Genomic DNA, 19,769 nt, shown 5'->3' with positions numbered 1-19,769 from the left:
ATCTTGTAATTGATGGAGGGTTTAGTGTTGTTAACCCTAGTTTTCTCAAGATTATGGAGCAATATCAATAAAAATATGATAATTAATAAGAAGAATAAGAAAGTTATCGAGAGTCTTTCGAAAATAACCTATGTATTTTTATGAAGTATAGTAAAAAGGTCTATGCCCCAGACCCTACTTATTGAGATCATATAGATTTGTTGTTGTTATTAAGAATAAGAAATCTCGAGGTGATGGCATAGTCAGAAATTTTAATAAGGGGATTCAGAAAACTCCGATTATTAGTGTATCGTTGTCTATTCGAATAATATTGTTGTACTATATAATAATTCTCAAGATGACTATTTCTTAGTTTTTTTTTTTCTAGATGTAATAGTACTTTATTTGAAGGATTATTTCATTTGTTTGATTTTTATACATAAATATTTTATTTGAACGATTATTGATTCACCTTATCGCAAACCCAAGTGTGAAGTACAAGCAATATGTTAGGAAAGGTGTCTACATACCCAAGTACCTATATAAATTACATACTTATATTTGCTAATTAAAAAAAGTCAACTTACTATTATATAGTTGCACAAGCAATTATTATTATTAATAATTTATAAGATGTATCCTAATTAGAAAACAAGTACTGATATATATCTGATTAATTTAAGAAAGAAAAGAAATGTTTCTTTTTGAATGTTGTCTAAAATTAGTAATAGACATTGGGAGTTGGGAATGGGGTGAAAAAATAAAAGTAATCGAAGCTTCTTTCAAGAAGTTTTCATTTCTCCAAGAACTTCACGGACACTATCAATATCTGAGTGAGGAGTCGTAATTGATTGGAAAGTGGCATTCTTCACTTTAGGAGCCACCACAATCTATTTTAATAATAATCCAAACCAAGATAGATATATCCTGACCAAATAATCACTATCGCATAATTTGAGCCACAAAGAATATATAATTCTAAGTAGAAAGCAACATAATTCTCCTATATATTTTTGCCAATTGTTATTGGTGAAGCTACGACAAGACTTTTCACAAATGATGCTCTCAAACAAGGCATTAGGAAAATTTCTAGTCTTTAATGACTAATTTTCTTTATCCTTTGGAAAAATAAAATTTATCCATCTACCAAAGGATGAAAATATTTAAAAATTGAATTGTCCCTCAACTATGAACGACAGATATATTTAAATGTAATCAAAGTGTTTGATAAATTTAAACCTATCAAAAATATTTCTATTATTAAAAGTATCACAAAGACTACACTATGCATTAAGTGTCTTCTTATTCAGATCCAATATTAAGGAAAATAAATAATTGTGAAGTAAATCCAAATTAACAAGAATGTTTATATGCATATTAAGTCAAATAGTTGATATTAGATATGAAACTCTACAAAAAAATTGAACCTACCAAAGATGTCTTGAAATGATACAAAATAATTTATTTTTTATTTTACTTAATAATTTGTGTTCTTCAACATTGAACCTCACAAATAAACACTTAAATTCATATAAAATTAAATTAATAGATACATGCATCGTACATAACTTAATACTAATCAATTCGAGTATATCTCACGAGAATTATCATATAAAGAGCACATAAATAGCCAAACTATGAGTTGAGGAAAACACAAGAAGTGTTGTTTTAATATACTCCCCTCTATTCCTTCTAAATTATCATATTGTTTTTTCGAGAGTCAATTTTAAAGTTCAACTTTTGAAAAAATTTCAATATTAAGAAGTGAAAAATGATAAATATATTTCTGAACTATCGTAAATGGTATGCGGATATCCTTCGTTATACTTCAGGGATATTGATGTCTCTGTTGTTCAAAAACTAGAGTGTATATTGATATATACGCTCTAATTTTTGGACGGCAGAGACACCAATATTCCTGAAGTACGACGAAGGATATTTGCATGCCATTTACGATAGTTTGAGAATATATTTGTTATTTTTCTCTATTAAAAGTCAAAGTTCATATAGTTAGACTCGATCTCGAATGAAGAGTACTAAAAAGGAATCTATAGAGTATACTCCTCACATTTTGATTTTCCATTGATGGGTTCTTTAAGCACAAACTTGTTCTTCTTCCTCTGCATATTCTTACTGGTATTAACAAGTTTTCCGTACAATTCATGGTCTGTAGAAGAGACCCTTTTGAGATCTGAAACTGAGTTGTTAGCTCATGAACTTTTTGAATCGGCGAAGCAGCCGGAGTTTTTCAATTGGTTAAAAAGGGTTCGGAGGAGAATCCATGAGTACCCAGAATTAGCTTTTGAAGAATACAAAACCAGTCAATTGATTCGAGATGAACTGGATTTGATGGGGATTGAGTATGTATCGCCGGTAGCGAAAACGGGTCTGGTTGGAATTGTCGGGTCGGGTCATCAACCATCGTTTGGTTTGAGAGCTGACATGGATGCTCTCCCTATGCAGGTATTATCCAAGTTTGAATTTTTTTGCTAAATTTTGTTCTTTTGGTGAATTGTGTTTTCTGATTGGCTAGCTGAGGTTCGTTTAGTTCGTGGGATAAGGATAATAATTTCGGGATAAATTTTGGGAATTGGGATTAACTTTAGGGATATCTCATGTTTGGTTTGAAGTATTAGCTGATGGTAGGATTACATAAACGGTGGCATAATACATAAACGTGTGCTTTAACTTGACCTCGTCTAGTATCTACGCCCTTTAATCTTATCTATGCAAATGCTGGCGCTCAAACTTGTGTAGAGTTGAACAAGTTGACACACACGTCCGACTTGACACTCTACGTGGCAATTTGTGTGCTACGTGAGATATGTTGTGGCACACGTATCTACTTGTGCGCATCCAGTGTTGAAGGGTGTTGATGCTAGATGAGGCTAAGTTAAAGGGCATATTTATGTATTATATTATAAAATTTGTGAGTGTCAAAATATGCATCTGGGGTGTTCTTAACCTTTAATTGGAGGAGGAGAAAGAGAGATCATCACAAGCATTCTCATAGTCTCATTTCTATCAAAAAAAATTTCTCAATCTGCTACTTGAAAGAAGCTTTTTGATGAGTGAAGTAAATGAATCAAAGCATTAATTTGAAGGAATTGGTAGATTCAGAGTACAAAAGCAAGATCAATGGCAAAATGCATGCCTGCGGCCATGACGCTCATGTCACCATGTTGCTTGGAGCGGCTAGATTGCTTCAAAATAGAAGGGACAAGTTGAAGGTAGGAAAACTCGTTATTGTTTTTGCTTTTGATATGAACTTACCGTGTTTGGTCTTCGTCTATGGGTAATGTTGTGGTCTGAACTGTAGGGCACGGTTAAGCTAGTCTTCCAGCCTGCGGAAGAAGGCTATGCTGGAGCCTCGTATATGATAGAAGAAGGAGCATTAGATGGGGTTAAAGCAATATTTGGTATGCATGTCTGGCCATTTACGCCCACTGGTATTATTGGTTCAAGACCTGGTCCTATTATGGCTGGTGCAGGAAGGTTTACAGCAATAATACAAGGGAAAGGTGGACATGCAGCAACACCACATAGAACTAAGGATCCTATTCTTGCTGTTTCTATGACAGTTCTTGCACTCCAGCAACTTGTTTCTCGAGAAACTGACCCTCTCGAGTCTAGGGTATGTCTTGTTCTGATTCCAAACAAGTTTAAAGAATGATTTTTACTTCTTTAGGTCACGGCTCCATCCGTGGAAGTAGACACTAAAGCTTGCATTATGGTAGGTTGTCTACAACACTACGTAACATCCAGCTGTTCCCTACACTATGTTAACATGGGATGCTTTGTGTACCTGGCTGTCCTTTTCTTACTCCTTCGTTCAGAATCCTAGATTCTATGAAGTAGTATCTAAATTTTGTTTCTACTTATGCGCGATTACATGCAGGTTGTCTCTGTTGCATTTGTAGATGGTGGTGAGGCTGGAAATGTAATCCCTGAAGGTGTGAAGTTTGGTGGAACATTCCGGTTCTTGACGTTTGAGGGTCATTCCTATCTTAAGCAAAGGATCAAAGAGGTACGTACTAGAGTTTCACCGCTGCTGCTAATAGCCTGTCTGACCAAGCTTTTGGAAGCCAAAAGTACTGCTTACTCATAATAAGCATTGGTTTAAGATGATTAACACTGAAAATACTTCCTACTCGTAGATCATCGAGACACAAGCAAGTGTACATCAGTGTTCAGCCACAGTTGATTTTGCGGAGGACTTAATGAGGCCATATCCACCTACTGTAAACGACCCCACGATGTACAAGCATGCTAAGGAAGTTGGAGAAGTCATGCTCGGTGAGGAAAACGTGCAGTATGGCGCAATTACAATGGGTGCAGAGGACTTTAGTTTCTATTCCCAGAAGATACCTGCTGCATTTGTTATCATCGGAGCACAAAATAAAACGGCCATCGCTACTGGTGTTAAAGGTTTACACTCCCCTTACTTCACACTTGATGAAGATGTTCTTCCAATAGGTGCAGCTCTCCATGCTGCTGTTGCCATTTCTTATCTTGATACACATGTTTAGACACAGTAGAATTATACATTTTTGGAGATTGAAGAATCATCCCATTTGTAAATGAAAAATATTTTGATTTTAATGAACAAAAAGTACTTGTGGAGCCACTTCTGGGCTAACCACATCCTTCGATTCTCCGCTTAAATTCTAAACTTAGTTGTCTTGACGCAGGGCTTGAACTTGTGACCTACAACAAGTCCATTGACTTTCTATAAACAAATGGACCGCAATACTTGTCAGTTTATAAAACTTATGCATAAATCACCATATTTTGCCAATTTTACTCTTGATAGATTAGTTAATAAATCTTGAAAATATATTCATCATGTATTATAAAATTGACTTAAGAAAACATTAAATAAGAATGAAAGGATAAAATTAAATCATTTCTTAATGCAACTGTAAAGTAAAAAGGTGATATACAAAAGGGAAAATTACGCAACAAACCAAACTTATAATATTTAATTACTCATCATAACTATAGTTTGCTATAATTACCATTCGCGGCTAACATTATACATTAATTACGTGGGCTGACTTCGAATTTGTATACTTAACCATGTTTGTATATGTATAATTAGCCAGAATATACAAATACATATGTATAATATATAATTATTTAACCTATATAAATATACAATTCACCTGCTCCCACTCTCTGCCCTCTCTCGCTCGCCTCTCTCCTCCCTCTCCCAATCTCGCTTGCCCTATATACAAATGTATATGTATAATATACAATTATATACATATACAATTCACCTCTCTCCACTCGCTGCCCTCGCTCTCTCCTCTCTCCTCCCTCTCTTGATCTCGCTCGCCTCTTTCATCCTTCTCCCAGTCTCTCTTGCCATATATACAAATACATATGTATAATATACAATTATCTAACCAATATACATATAGGATTTACCTTTCTCCCACTCTTTCCCACCCTCTCTCGCCTCTCCTCTCTCTCCCAGTCTCGCTCGCCTCTTTCCTTCATATAACATGTAGCTACAAATTATATATTATCAAACTATAGCTATGGAGAGTAATTAATTATTTCTAATTGGCTATATGTGAAAGAATTCATAAAATGGGACGGAGGGAGTAGTTGTCATTGATGTTTTCGACAAAATGAGCTTCAAAGAGTCAACATATCACATTTTGGTTTGCCATTGATGGGTTCATTTAGCACAGATAAAAATTCAAAAAAGCAAGTTAAATATGCCAGAAATAATTAGATATCTAGAGGAGAAAACAAAAAAAGGTACCTAAAACAAATGAAGGATTTCTTACAAATATAATTATCCAGGATCCTGATTTTGATGAAGGAGATAGTTGAGAAGATGGCCTCTGGCCTTATTTATTGCAGCAAAACATAGGCACAAATGCTCCTCAAGTCCCAGAAGCTCTTCCAAAAAATTGCTATGTTTCCTGTGAAGTTGCTTCACTACCTCCTGGATAGGGTATCGGTCTTTTCCTCTCTCTAGTGCAAAGCGAACAAGACGCTTGTAGAACTCCACTGCATCATATAATCGGCCCACCAAACAATTTACTGTTTCTAAGTGATTGTGGAGGAAAAAGATACCCTTTGTTGCAACATCCAATTGCGCCAGATGGACCAGTTCTTTTTTTGCCATTTTTGAAGGGATGCAAGCAGTGCATGCCGGGGCTGCTACAAGGGCGACAAAAGCATGAGAAGCTATAACTACAGCTGTTATGACCACTCCAACAGTAGCTGCAACTAAACATACGACTGAGCCTTTGGTAGAATGACGGAGAAGTTGGACCTTTGAACGTGACTTTTGTAAAAGAAGGTCAAGCTCACGCTTTAGCTCTAAGTAACAATGACGCATATCATTGAAGTTATGGGTGTCATGTATAGGAAAGGGATTGTTGAGACTGTCAAATTGGAGGAAGATGTCAAATGCCCAATTGCATTGAGCTTGCGAAAGGGAATGTCCAGTAGACTCCATTTCCTGGGGAAGGACATCGAGCAGCCTACAAATGGGAGCATACAAACGTCGAGCTTGGTTTACACTTTGAGAGAAACTGATACAGAGACGAGCGGTTTGCTCACTGTCATCCAAGTACTTAGCGATAAGTTGGTTTAGGGCTTCTGGTTTTATATGCAAAAGTGCCTCTTCAACACACTCATGATTTGGTTTAAGGATATCTTCTAGTTGCAGCGGCTCCTCCTGGAACTCAACTTGTGCTACCTCCACACTAAGGTCAGAAGGGACCTCATGGTGGACCTTGGACCATATCTCGCCGTAAGAAGAAGTTTTCACTGCAAGGGTATATGCTCGTGATAGGTTAACGGTAGGTGAAGGTTGGGAACTTGCTATGTTATCATCAGCTACGCCACCTGCAGTTTATTCACATACATTTGAAGCGATCAGAATTTCCACAAGCGGATTCCAAAACTGCTTGAGTTCCACTCAAGCCACTTGATTTTGATTTTGTGCTAATTGAACCATCCGAAATTTAGAATATGAAGCAAAATAAACTGTCAACAAACAAAGAAGAGAAAAATTGTATGTCATCCACCTAATTTCTAGGAAGCACAGGTCTATCGTGCGTTTAGTCAGAAAAAAGATACTTCTTGGGTTCCTGTTCCTTTCCCCAACCCTTAACACCTTGGTACCCCTTAAGAAAGCAAGGGAACTTGCATCGCCAAGAGTTGCCGACAGCTATCAGCTCCGACAAAAATCAAGCAAACAATTAAGTGACCATAGCAGCCCTTATTTTTCCCATGGTTATACAAACTGGGGAAAATTGTCATAATACAAGCATCAGATCTTATTTTCAGCAAACTTGAAGAAAATAATCATCTGACAGGATTCTAGCTTTCTTTTATTTTTTGATAAATTTAAAATTTCACTAATACCACATCACAGTGGTGTTACAAACTGCCTCCACCGTTTCGATCGACACAAAATTTTACACAGAATGTGACTTTTATTCATTTTATAAACTTCAATGCTTCAAACAGTTCAAGCAACATAATTTCATTTAAGGGTCCAAACAAGAACCTGCCTAAAATGACTTATAAGAGAAAAGAAATAACCTGGCCAAGGTGTAATTGGCCCCTTTTTGTACTTCCACTGCATCTAAATTCATAAACATACCTTCCAAAGATGGAGATGAGCAGTTAGCTGTTGCTGTTAATGATAGCTGCCGCAGACAAGGCAGCATTTGCTTCCACAATATAGTACTGGATACACTGCATAAACATGAACCATTTGCTGATGAAACGTAGAAAGTTCAATTGAAGAGCCAAAATGCAAGCATAATCTCCAAGAGCAAGAGCAAGCTATACCAATTAAACAAAAAGGTCGAAATAAGTATTGAATGACGGAAATAGTCTAACGAAACCAAGTACTCAGTAACGGAAAAGTTCATCATGAAAGTAGATGAATGTAAAGGAACCTTGATAAACTTTATAAAGAAGATTTGCGTAGCTAGCAACTGCAAGTGAAGTATATATTCATGATTTTTCCCCCATGGCATAAGCATTAATGACATAATGGTATGACAAAAAGAACATGTTCACACTCTCCCAACAACATAATTTCTGTCAACGAGCCTTAGACAAACAAACAAGTCCAGCTGGCTACTCAGCCTTGAATTATTGCAAAAATTAGTTGATAAAATAGTTGGATACAGTAGTTAGAGTTTCTGTTTTATAAACAAGGACTAGGCTCAACTACTGGTCTTAGTCTGCAAATATACATAAAAAAGTAAAGCTGATCATAAATTGTGCAAAAATCACATAATGTCATGTCATCTTGTCAAGATACTTATAACTTCTTTCGTCTTGTGCTTGATCTGGTAGACACTAAGCACCAAACTAGTAATCGGAGATATACCACCAAGCACCGCTTACTGATAGAAGGGACGATGGCAGAGTTACTCAAGAAGCCAAAGCTTGAGCATATACATTATAGTTTCTACTCAGCCAAGGAAATGGAGAAATCCATCGTAGCTTCTCAAGATTTGCAAAGAAGGCGACAAGGCGACGGCTATACTGAAGGTAAACTTCCACACCGTATCCTAATTTAGACATCTTAGTCAATTTCATGAACGAGTACATTGGCTAACTTACGGTTCATCCTCAACTAGCAGTAAACAAACATTCTTTCTCACCCTTCCTCCTTGGTTAAGGTAACCTTCCACACCCTATCCTAACTTAGACATCTTAGTCAGTTTCATGAACAAGTACATTGGCTAACTTGCGGTTCATCATCAACTAGCAGCAAACAAACATTCTTTCTCACCCCTCCTCCTAAATTACCTTTCTCTCCCCGATAATTGATCATTGAAGCAACTCACAGGCACCAATCACTTCCTCCTAGCTCAACATTAATGTAGACACTGTAACAATGAGATTTACTACACTTTGCAACAATTTCTAGTAATTACTAACATCCCAACACATTCCCAATGATTCACATAATACCATTCCCCACTCAAAAATTGAAAATATATCAAATGAATAGACAAAAAGCTCTAAGCTTGCTCACACTGAATCAAATACACCCCCCTCTAATGAAACTCTTACCCAAAAAAAAAAGATTTTTACAAACACCCAAAACCCCAAATGGCTCAAGGATTCCTTCTCAGTGTAATACTATGACAAAAAATAGGGCAAGAATAAATATTTACCAAAAACTTGACAAAAAGCTCAAACTTGCTCACACTGAATCACACACAAACATAAAATTAAGGGCAAAGAACAAATAATTACCAAAATAATCTGACAAAAAGCTCAAATTTGCACACGCTAAATCAAATTCTTTACAAGTAGTAAACAGTGAAGTTGATTTTAATCTTGTACAAGCTGTTTGAGTCGAGCTTTGATGTAATCTTTTCGGGCCTTAGCTCGAGCTTGTTGAGGGGCAATGTTGGAAAAGGAAAGATATGCACCGGCGGCAATGAGAGTAACGCCGGCGACGACGCCGGAGAGAGTGAATTTGAGTTGCTTAGAGGTCGGTGGAAAGGACCAAAACACCATTTCTTTTGGGTGTATATATTAAACAAACAAGGAGTACTAAAAACACATTTTAGTGTTGACTTATGTGAAATTTTGACTCTTGCTAGAAAAGAAACATAAATTTAAAAATGAAAAAAAAAAAAAAGCCTCACTAATTAAACTATTATAAACTTTTTCGAAATAGTTATATTTTATTTATTGGGACAAATATTATTTGCTACCAGATACAATGAAACAAGGGAAAGAGGCGAACGAGAGCAGGAGGAAAGCGAGCAAGAACAGGAAGTAAGGAGCGAGATTTGTATATGTGCTCTTGATGCATGTGAATTACACTAAATACACATTTGATACATGTATCTGATATGATTCATGTGTATTTGCGATACTACTTATGTGAGCGAGATGGGAGAGTGGTGCACGAGATGTGAGAAAGGCGAGCGAGATTTGTGTATGTGTCACAGTTAAATGCGAATCCATTTGGATACAGTTTATCAAGAATAATTTACACCTAATTTTGACTTCATGTATCTCGAGATACGTGTATCTGAATGTATATAAATACACCAAAATATGTTAAGATCCACGATATTACAAATTAACGTGTATTTAAGTAATTAACTTTTAAATTAATGAGATATATGTAAGTTAACTTTTATTTATCTTGCTTTTTCTTTTATTTAGTTTTTTTTTAAACAAAAGAATGTCTCTTTACTTTTCAACAAATGTGAGAAAAATCGTCCAACTCAAGTTGAGTGACTCCTAAATGCTAAAAAAAATGGCATGGATCATGGTAAGGCTATACATATTGTTCCCTTGGGTCATTTTGGAGAGTTTCGTGAAGGTTTTGAAAAAGAAATTGTGAAAATCATATCTCTAACATTTCATTGACTAACACACAACAAAATAAGAAAATCGATTAATTCTTATTGAGTGGCACCTAAAATGCTAAAAAAGTAGCATATATTAGGGTTAAACTATAGGTTTTGTTTCTCAAGTTCATTATAGAGGGTCCTATAAAGTTTTTGTAAAAAAAGTTTTTGATATCCATATAACCAAAAAATTATGTATTAACACACATGAAAAATTGAAAAAAAATCACTTAATTTATGTTAAATGACCCCTAAATATTATAAAAGTATCGTGAATCACAATGAACTTTATATATTATTCCTCAGTTTATTATGAAAAGTCTTATAATTTCTTTTATAAAAATGAACAAAATTTATATCACCAAAAAACTTCATGTACTCGTTAACATAAAAAAAAATCATAATCAAGCATAATGAAAATCATAACAACATACAAAACTTAGAAGTAAATTACATTGATACTCAAGATGGGTCCAATAGGATTACACAACTTGGCAAATCTTTGGTGATTAAACTCCATAGGGTAAAAATTATTTATATTTGGACTCATTTCGACAGTTCTAAGTGAAATCATACATATAAATATGAATATTTCGATAAAGAAATTAGAGTTATGCATATTTGGAGGTGCAAATTGAAAATTGTTTTTGGTAATGTGTTGACAAGAGCAATTAAGAAAGGCGGAATAACTGAAGACTACAAAACAATAAGTTTTTCATCTGAATTTAAATTAATCGAATCTTTAGATATATAACCTTAAATAAAAAGTAAAAAAGAAATATTTTTTTTATTATAGAGGAAAATGCACAAGTACCTCTCTAGACTATAATTGAAATCTCAGAGACACATCTTAACTAAACTAAGGGTTTATTTCTCCCTGAACTAATTTTTTTTTTTTTGTATTTTACATACCTTTTGTCTTACGTGTACTCCGTGACTCTATGCAATTGAGGCGCGTGGAAGATATTTAGATGTCACGTAAATCAAAAAGGTGCACAAAATTACATAAAAAATAAGTTCAGGAAGGTAATAAGACCTTAGTTTAGTTAAGGTGTGTTTTTGGAATTTCAGTCATAGTCTAAAGAAATACTTGTGCATTTTACCTTTATTATATCATCTAAGGTTATGATAGAATATACTTCAAAACTATGCGAAATAGATCACGTATACCCTCCATTATATTTTGCAAGAAAAAAATATCTTCGATGTTATCTCAAGAGACCACATCTTTAAAAGAACTAATTCCTCCGCCTAAGCATTATCAACTACGATTCACTATAAAAAAAATTAGACCCTTTTTAGCAACAATAAAAATTGCTACAAATCCTAAAATATTGCGACTAAAGAACTAGATCTTTAGTGGCCACAAAAGTCACTAGAAAATCCTAAAATAGTACAATAAATTTATCCCAAGATTAAATAAGAGTCTCTAACGCATATCTAAATTAATTAAGCTAGCCTAAGCGAATATGACACTTTGAATAGAATATTAAAAAAATGATGCATGCAACTAATGTATATCATCAAATTTTGTGGTTGGTATGGAAGAAATATATCTATATATCTCAAATTAAATTAATTCAAGTCATAAAATAAATATTAAATTTCAGATGAAAATAATAATATTTGTCACGACCCAAAAATGGGTGTGATGGCACTCGTCTTATCCCACCAAGACAAGTCAGCCTAAAATCAAATATCTAACAAGGTGCGGAAGTAAATGACAATCCAACAACAATTCCTATTATGAAACCAAGTTATATTAATCCAATCCCCAAAATCAGGTTGTCACGTGCACAAGCCTCTAATGTAAATATTAGAATTGGAATAAAATAGAAGTCTAAATGAAGTTGTCTTTCAAGTAAAAACAAAGTCATAAACTGGAGTAGGAAAGTTCGCTGAGATGACAAGCAGCTACCTCACAATCCTCCACAAGATGCCTTGGAAACGAAAAGAATGACAAGTATCACGATGATCCAGGCTCGTATCCTACAAAAATTTGTAGAAGCAAGGGGTGAGTACCAAACCACGCGGTACCCAACAAGCAAACCTCTAAACACAAGTTAAGTGAACAAAATACGGGAACTCCTTACACCATATCTAAACCTCCACGCTACAGTCTAATAGGTTACAGTTTACCAAACACACAACTCAATAACCACACTCTATCAGTTTACACATTCTCGATAACAACTCAATATTCAACAATCACAGACTTCACAGAGAAACAATCACAAGATCAGCAAAACACATGTTCAAGTTCATCAATAATAAAATGTGCAATGCCATGAGATGCAATGTCAAATATCGTGATGCATGTCTTTCCTAACGATACACACCCGCTGTCTCTCAGTCCGGGACCCATGGGGGACATATCTGTCCATGCATCTGTCGCGGCGCACGACACGACCCTCGATAAGTAGTAACCTTCGCGGCGCGCGATACGTCCCTCGAAATATAATATCCGTCGCGGCGCGCGATACGACCCTCGAAAATAGTACACCATCCTCTTACCACAACAATGTCTCAGATACAATGCAAATGACATGCTCAAATGAAAAGGGAGGAGATAACCATTTGATAACCAAACACAATTTACAACAAGAAATACAATGCTAACAAATAAGCAACAAGTCTCCAAATCGTTCTCAACACCACACAAGAAGATACACGAATTTCATACGCTTAACAAGAGTTTAGAAATCCACTTGCCTTAGCCAATCGAATAATTACTCTTGGACTTGAGCCTTCCCTTTTCGTTGAGCTTCCAAATCAATGGAATCTATTCAAGTACATAGTCAGAATAAGCTTTCAAAACTACAACAACCATATTGCTATATATCTAGCCTAAATTAAAAATTCACCCAAAACTATAGTCATGTTCATAAGTTTTGATCCGATTAATATGTCAAGTTTCATATTCTCCGATTCCAAGCCTAGAACTGAGTTTTAACTTTCCAATATTATAAATTCGAATGATATCCACATAATATCATACTTCCAATATTTAATTACCTTTCTCTATATATTAAAACCTTAATCACTATATGCTAACAAAAAAAATAATAATAATAAAAATAAAACTAGACAAATTGCTACAGAATAACAAATAGAATCTAAACTATCTACATATTTGCTTCTATTTCACTCATTATTATTTAATCATTAACTACCTCATCATTACTTCATTTAATCCTCACATTATATTTATATATAATGGCAATCCTTGCCAGCATCACACAAATAAGCATCCTATTTTTGTCTTTTCCAATTTACCTACAATTCTTGACCATAACTCTTAATTGTCCATAACTCCAACGATAACTGTGTTATAGGCGGTCGGCGGTGCACTCCGATTTTCTCATCAAACATTAATTAACTTATAAAATGGATAAGGTTTAGTTTCTCCACAACTCTAAAATCAATTAACAAATTACCGTTCCGTCAACTATATATGCTAACAAAAAAAACAAAGCCATTATCCAACTTGTGTTCAATATACATGTGACATTGCTTTAAATCATGTATATTGCAATGCGAAATTTTGTTATGAGCAGGTACTTACATGATTGAGATTATGCTTGCCGACGGTAGTCCTATTTTTTTTTTTTTTTTGGATGCTGCACGACCCACACTTTAGGGTAGTTTTTCTTTGAAGAATAATATTATACCTCAAAAGTGCAAAACCCCACTACTTATTTTAATTTGTATGGGTCAAGTAGTCTGAGGTCTTAAATAAATTAACACTTTAGTCCATTAATTATTAGTTAATTCACTTAAGTTAAACAAATATTCAAAACACTAAAGAGGAGCTTTTGGGTCATTACAAAGGCAGCTAATGTACCTACATTCATTATAAGAGGTCTGTGATGGACGAGAGATATTTCCATAGTGGTTGACTCGTTATTATTTCGTTCATTTCAATTTATTTATTATATTTGACTTCATATAAAATTTAAGAAAATTTTAACAAAAACTATTAAAATATATCAAAATATTTTATAATTTTATTATCTTAAATATATAACATAAAATTAGAAAGTTACTAAAAAAAAATATTCTTTAAAATAGATAAAAGTTAAATATGAAAAGTACTATATTGTTTTAAACTTTATTAGCTGTATGATTCTACTAGCCGCCTTGCCCCACAAAACTAAATTTATAACCTAATGTATTTATTTCAAAAAGATTCAAATATTTTGTGCTACTTGCAATTTAACCTATTCCTAATAATTGATTTTGAAAGCAACAAATTATAGAGATTTAAAGGTAAGAAAATTTCGAAAGACATTAAAATTATATCATATCATGAAAAAAGAAAAAAACATTGACTAAGTGTGCTTTGAAATTAAGATTTTCATTATTAACCTACTAGAAATTGTAGTATTAGAATTAGTTCATAATTTTTGTTTGTAATTTAATTTAGAATTTTAGTTAATATATGTTTCAAAAAATACAATAACCTACGTGATATGATTCTTCTATTAATAACTTCCATTAAAAATATAATCAAATATATTTAAAATGTTATCTCCGATTATATATTTCAATATAATATCAGAATAAATAAAAGTGTAAAAGTCACAAGTATAAATTTCACCACTAACTATTTTTTAACTTAAAAATATTACACATACTTATTTATAAATAAAATAAAATAAATCAAACTAGCCTATAAGACAACATAATTTTACTTATATAAAAAAAGTATTATTAAATTAAATAAAAGTTTTGCAACCTTATCCACATTCTCAACCTGCAATTCAGCAGCCATGGACCAATGATTTAATATGATTTTTCGTGTCATATATTGAGAATTAAATTATTATTTTTAAAGATTAATTTAATATTATAATTTATTTAAAATGATTACAATATAGTTAAAAAAAGTTGAAAAGTTCAATTTGATATAGTTTAATTATCAGAAAGTGAAATATAATTAAAAGAAATTTGCAACATAAAAAGTAATTAGTTAAAACCGTTGACTCCTAATGTTCTAATTAATATCTATTTTTTAAAATTATTATATTGTTACGTGTTCAGAAAAATTTATTTAAATTCAAATTCGTATAAATATACAAGACATTTTTAAAAAAATATATATTATAAGGAACAAAATAACGTAAATCTACTATATTTTGTTTTAACATTAAGCTAAGCCAATAAATTGAATGTATTAATTCTTTAACTGTCAATTTTCATGATAAAAAAAGTTGGCTAAATGCATTTAAAAATATGTTTGATGATAAATTATGTGTTATTTAAAAAAAATTGTCATGTAAAACTCTATTTTCAACAGATGAGATTAAGTCCTCACACTAAATTTAAATGCTAATTCAAATCAAATAAAACATAAATATCAACGAATTTTTCTATTAAAATTGAACTTATAAAGTACCTAGTAGAAAAATCATTGGCTTGAGAATATTATTTTGTGCCAAGTCCATTGTATTTAGAAAATATTTATGTGGTCATTAAAAAAATGATTGTCTCTCTCAATTTTTATTAATTTACCCAAAAATTTCTTTTTTTAGATTTTTATTTGGATATGTATTTTGTTTTTATTTTTAAAAGCTATGTGAATATAGTTTTTCCAAAATTTAAAAGCAAGTAATTTGGAGGCAAATCTTATGATTTTAGATCATATTTTTAGAATTGTATATGTTGATTTTATTAATTGAACATTTGTTATATTAATTAAATATCAAATAGTCTAATCTCAAAAATTATGAAGTTAGTTTACCTAACGATTGTCAAAGCTTATAGAATCCTTCAATATAGTAATTCTTTATAAATTACACTTTGACAGAAAATATAGTTAATTCTTTATAAAATATAGTTTGAGATAAGAATGTACTCCATCCTTTTAATTTATGTGACATATTTTTATCGATCACAAATTTTCAAAAATAAAAAGAGATTGTTTTAAATATTTTAAATATAATATTATGGAATTCTTTCTGCTCAGACCTTAGTAATTAGGCAAAGTGACAAGACTCTGAGGCAAGGTTCGATATATTAAAAATTATTAATAGCAAACAAGAGCGAGAGTAATTTTTAATATTTTTGAGATATTTTGATTCATTAATTATCTATATTGACTTGTCGTATTCTTTATACAATATTGAATTAGGTAGATTTTACTTCAAAAAAAATTAAAGAATCTATGTATGAATTTTTAATCAAATTTATCTCTTACTATTTGTGTGAGATAAAAAAAAAAAAATTATTTTCGATATAAAAGAAGCATTATGTTTTATTTTCACACATGTAACAATAGGTGGCGTGGCTGCTTAGAACTGTCAAAAACTATAGACTAAAAAATATAAAATATTTTTAAAAGGTAAAAAGAGAACAAGTTGCACCCAAAATTACAAAATATATTTATTTTATTAGAAAAAACAAGTTGCAACCCTAATAACACGTTAAAGAACATTTCTAAGTAATCCATTTATTGACCATAGACTCAAAACCAAGTCAATTATATCCTTAGTTTGACTCTTCATTCATAATACGTATAAGATTTAGTTTTCCGTTTAAAAAAGAAATGTCTTAATTTTTTGAAAAAATTTAACTATTAATTTTTTATATTATATATTAAAAAATTAAAAAATATTTTCATACATTTAATATATTTAATTTGAGATAATGAAAGTTATTCTTAACTTTTCAAAAACTTTGGATCAAGACAGAAAAAGTAGTTTTGTTTTCCTCTCACTATAAATACAATTGATATTTTGCATATCTTTCACAAAAGCTACATACTTTTTTTTTGTATCTTTCATTTCATTTTCTCTCTAAAAAAAATTCTTATTAAGTTTTTAAGTTACTATGAACCCCTCAGCTCAACCAGCTTACGGTGAAAAACCTATGACTGGTGTTCCCGTGCCGGGCCAATTTCAAGCTAATCATCCCGGAAATTGGTCTACTGGGCTTTGTGATTGTTTCTCTGATATCTCGAGTTGTAAGTGATTATTTTCTTGATTTTTGTAACACTATTTTTCTATTAATTCGTTAAAAAATATTGTTTTTTATTGCACATGACATTTAGTTTTTTATCGAAAAATTATACTGAATATATATCTTTAGTTTGTGATTATTAAACTTTTTTTTTTTCAGGTTGTTTAACTTGCTGGTGTCCATGTATTACATTTGGACAAATTGCTGAAATTGTCGACAAAGGAACAGTTTGTAAGCAAACATAAAAACTATTTTTAACATTAATTATATGATATCCTTTCGTTAAGAAATAGTCGTTAAAAGTTATTAATTCTTTTGTAGCGATAGAGGTAAAAATTGCGTAAAAATTATCCTTTTCAGATCTATTTTTAAAGTAAGGAAATTAAACAAAGTGATTCGAAAAAAGAGAAATAAGTTCAAGAAAATTTCAATAATTTATATATATATATATATATATATATTAAAAAAATAATTTTCTCCCTACTTAACGAAGACGATTTGATTAACTCTTCTATATGTACGTCTATATCCAGACTTCACTCATAAAATTTTACTATTTATGTCTGGTTATTATCACCATCCTTGTTAATTTATGAGTTCTATCTAATTTTAAAGATACTTACATAGTAACATAAGTTAAAAATACAATAATTACATGTCCCACTATATCTATCATTATCGGTTATTTGACTTCTTCACTACTGTATTTATTATAGTCAGATGAATATTTATAACTTTTTTCTCTTTACACTAGAAAAATTAATTAAAATTTGTGTTCAGTCAAATATCGTCTCGTGTTAATTATGATTTTGTGATAATTTTGCAGCTTGTGGTGCAAGTGGAGCTTTATATTTTTTAATAGAAGCATTAACAGGATGTGGATGTATTTATTCATGTTTTTATCGTACAAAAATGAGAAAACAATACATGTTACCAGAAAGCCCTTGTGGGGACTGTTTGCTTCATTTTTGTTGTGAATGTTGTGCTTTATGCCAAGAACATCGTGAACTCAAACATCGTGGATATGACATGTCTATTGGTAAGTAATATTCACTCTTTTTTTTATCGATATTTATTTTAGGCTCGATTAGTAAAAACTATATCGAAATATAACATATCTATTGGTAAGTAATATTCACTTTTTTCGATCAGTATTTGTTCAAGACTGAACTAGTAAAAGTTATATCGAAAAAATTTCACTTTTTGAGGAACGCGCGATAAAACTATAATTAAGGATGAACGAGTACTAGGTACACTATTGCAAAATTTTGGTGGTGCGATTAATATACTCTGAAATATATATATATATATAATGGATCTCTTTGTTCTCTATTTATGATAGTTTTAAACATCGTTTCTTCATATCATTAAAATGTGTTAGTTTAGAGGTAAAATAATTTTATTAAGATGATTTCTATTTTAAAATTCGATCTAAGGCTTTTGGTCAAGAATGATGAAGTTCGATGCAACAACTTTTTAGTGGTATAATTAATTATTGCTCGACCCAAAAATTTGCATTTTATTATGATATGCTTTTTAAAATTTATTTTTTGAAAATGCCATTTTTTTTAATATTTGAATTTTGTAAGTAATTTTAAACTTTCTCATTTTACGTTAAATTAAACAACATGTTCTTATATCAACATAAACATGTCATGACATATTTTACTGCTCTAAATATTTAGAATAATTTTTGAATGTATCAAACTCTTTTTTCATTCGTAAACTTGTCTATTCAGTCAAATATCGTTAATATAATATACAACGAACAAACTATTTTTTTATTTTTTTGATTAAATATTTTTGAGATATACTTATGGTTGTTGTGTTTACATATATATGTATAGGTTGGCAAGGAAATATGGATAACCAAAATGGAGGAATAGCAATGGCTCCAGGAGTTCAAGGAGGAATGACTCGATAAATATTGGATTTTATTTATATTAATAATAATTATAAAAAAATTTGAATTTGTGTAGTGTGATTATATTTAATTTTGATGATGAAATTAATTGTGATTGTGATGATTAATTTGGAGGTATATGTATGGTGAAATTATTGGTGGTTATGTGACATTGGCTAGTGGATAATGAAAAAATAAATTTGAATGTTGATTTTGTATTCAATAATATAATCGATAAGGAGGTCAGGTCGCTGTATAATAAATGAGATTGCTTATTTTTATTTAGAAGTTTTAAATATAAATTTTATTTTAATAGAAAATATTTTCCTTTAAACGACGTCTTATATAACATAAATTTAAAATAGTTAGACATCATTATATATCAGAATCGGACTTTCGTAAGGATAATAAATAAAAATTGCAGAAGAAGAAAATGGAGTGACTATTCCAACTATTGAGATAAGAAAAATGAAATGATTAAAAACATTAAACAAAATGATATTTTTATTGACTATCCAACTATTGAGATAGTGAGTTTTCACATCAAATAATTAATTAAC

General features: G+C 31.6%; 3 protein-coding genes and 1 long non-coding RNA gene across 7 annotated transcripts; 2 read left to right on the top strand and 2 right to left on the bottom strand.

Moving 5' to 3' along the window:
* Window positions 1–1,625: 1,625 nt before the first annotated feature.
* On the top strand, window positions 1,626–4,644 carry LOC101254822 (IAA-amino acid hydrolase ILR1-like 3). Its single transcript, XM_004228599.5, has 5 exons — window positions 1,626–2,442; window positions 3,084–3,209; window positions 3,299–3,613; window positions 3,878–4,006; window positions 4,137–4,644. Exons 1-5 carry the CDS (start codon window positions 2,065–2,067, stop codon window positions 4,506–4,508), a joined length of 1,320 nt encoding a protein of 439 aa, XP_004228647.1. The 5' UTR covers window positions 1,626–2,064; the 3' UTR covers window positions 4,509–4,644.
* Window positions 4,645–5,604: 960 nt separating this feature from the next.
* On the bottom strand, window positions 5,605–9,575 carry LOC101266061 (UPF0496 protein At3g19330). 4 transcript variants are annotated; one of them, XM_004228641.5, is made up of 3 exons: window positions 9,232–9,575; window positions 7,613–7,707; window positions 5,605–6,849 (listed from the first exon to the last, which is right to left on the bottom strand). In XM_004228641.5, the coding sequence occupies exons 2-3, from the start codon at window positions 7,677–7,679 to the stop codon at window positions 5,786–5,788; spliced, it is 1,131 nt and encodes a 376-aa protein (XP_004228689.1). In that variant the 5' UTR covers window positions 7,680–7,707; window positions 9,232–9,575; the 3' UTR covers window positions 5,605–5,785. The 4 variants fall into 4 exon arrangements, with proteins under 4 accessions (XP_004228689.1, XP_004228688.1, XP_069147083.1 ...); XM_004228640.5 differs by having other exon boundaries at window positions 7,613–7,797; window positions 9,232–9,544; XM_069290982.1 differs by having other exon boundaries at window positions 7,552–7,707; window positions 9,232–9,525.
* A 2,515-nt stretch (window positions 9,576–12,090) lies between these two features.
* Window positions 12,091–14,049, bottom strand: LOC138339400 (uncharacterized). Its single transcript, XR_011212264.1, has 3 exons — window positions 13,912–14,049; window positions 13,059–13,128; window positions 12,091–12,335 (listed from the first exon to the last, which is right to left on the bottom strand). It is a non-coding gene; the product is annotated as an uncharacterized lncRNA (long non-coding RNA).
* A 2,801-nt stretch (window positions 14,050–16,850) lies between these two features.
* LOC101250247 (protein PLANT CADMIUM RESISTANCE 2) lies at window positions 16,851–19,420 on the top strand. The gene is made up of 4 exons (XM_004228673.5): window positions 16,851–17,310; window positions 17,466–17,537; window positions 18,133–18,345; window positions 19,154–19,420. The coding sequence occupies exons 1-4, from the start codon at window positions 17,178–17,180 to the stop codon at window positions 19,228–19,230; spliced, it is 495 nt and encodes a 164-aa protein (XP_004228721.1). The 5' UTR covers window positions 16,851–17,177; the 3' UTR covers window positions 19,231–19,420.
* Window positions 19,421–19,769: the final 349 nt, after the last annotated feature.

This window comes from Solanum lycopersicum, chromosome 1 (genome assembly GCF_036512215.1).
Source record: "Solanum lycopersicum chromosome 1, SLM_r2.1".
NCBI classification, from domain to species: Eukaryota; Viridiplantae; Streptophyta; class Magnoliopsida; order Solanales; family Solanaceae; genus Solanum; species Solanum lycopersicum.
Note: the sequence above shows the minus strand (reverse complement) of the source record. Positions and strands in the feature narration are given on the sequence as shown.

Coding starts and splice junctions, on each gene's coding strand:
- LOC101254822 (XM_004228599.5), top strand. CDS start 2,065: ATGGGTTCTTTAAGCACAAACTTGTTCTTCTTCCTCTGCATATTCTTA. Junction 2,443..3,083: donor TGGATGCTCTCCCTATGCAG/GTATTATCCAAG, acceptor ATTAATTTGAAG/GAATTGGTAGATTCAGAGTA. Junction 4,007..4,136: donor TTAAGCAAAGGATCAAAGAG/GTACGTACTAGA, acceptor TCCTACTCGTAG/ATCATCGAGACACAAGCAAG.
- LOC101250247 (XM_004228673.5), top strand. CDS start 17,178: ATGAACCCCTCAGCTCAACCAGCTTACGGTGAAAAACCTATGACTGGT. Junction 17,311..17,465: donor TTTCTCTGATATCTCGAGTT/GTAAGTGATTAT, acceptor TTTTTTTTTCAG/GTTGTTTAACTTGCTGGTGT. Junction 17,538..18,132: donor TGTCGACAAAGGAACAGTTT/GTAAGCAAACAT, acceptor ATAATTTTGCAG/CTTGTGGTGCAAGTGGAGCT.
- LOC101266061 (XM_004228641.5), bottom strand. CDS start 7,679: ATGCTGCCTTGTCTGCGGCAGCTATCATTAACAGCAACAGCTAACTGC. Junction 6,850..7,612: donor CTCATCTCCATCTTTGGAAG/GTATGTTTATGA, acceptor AATAAACTGCAG/GTGGCGTAGCTGATGATAAC.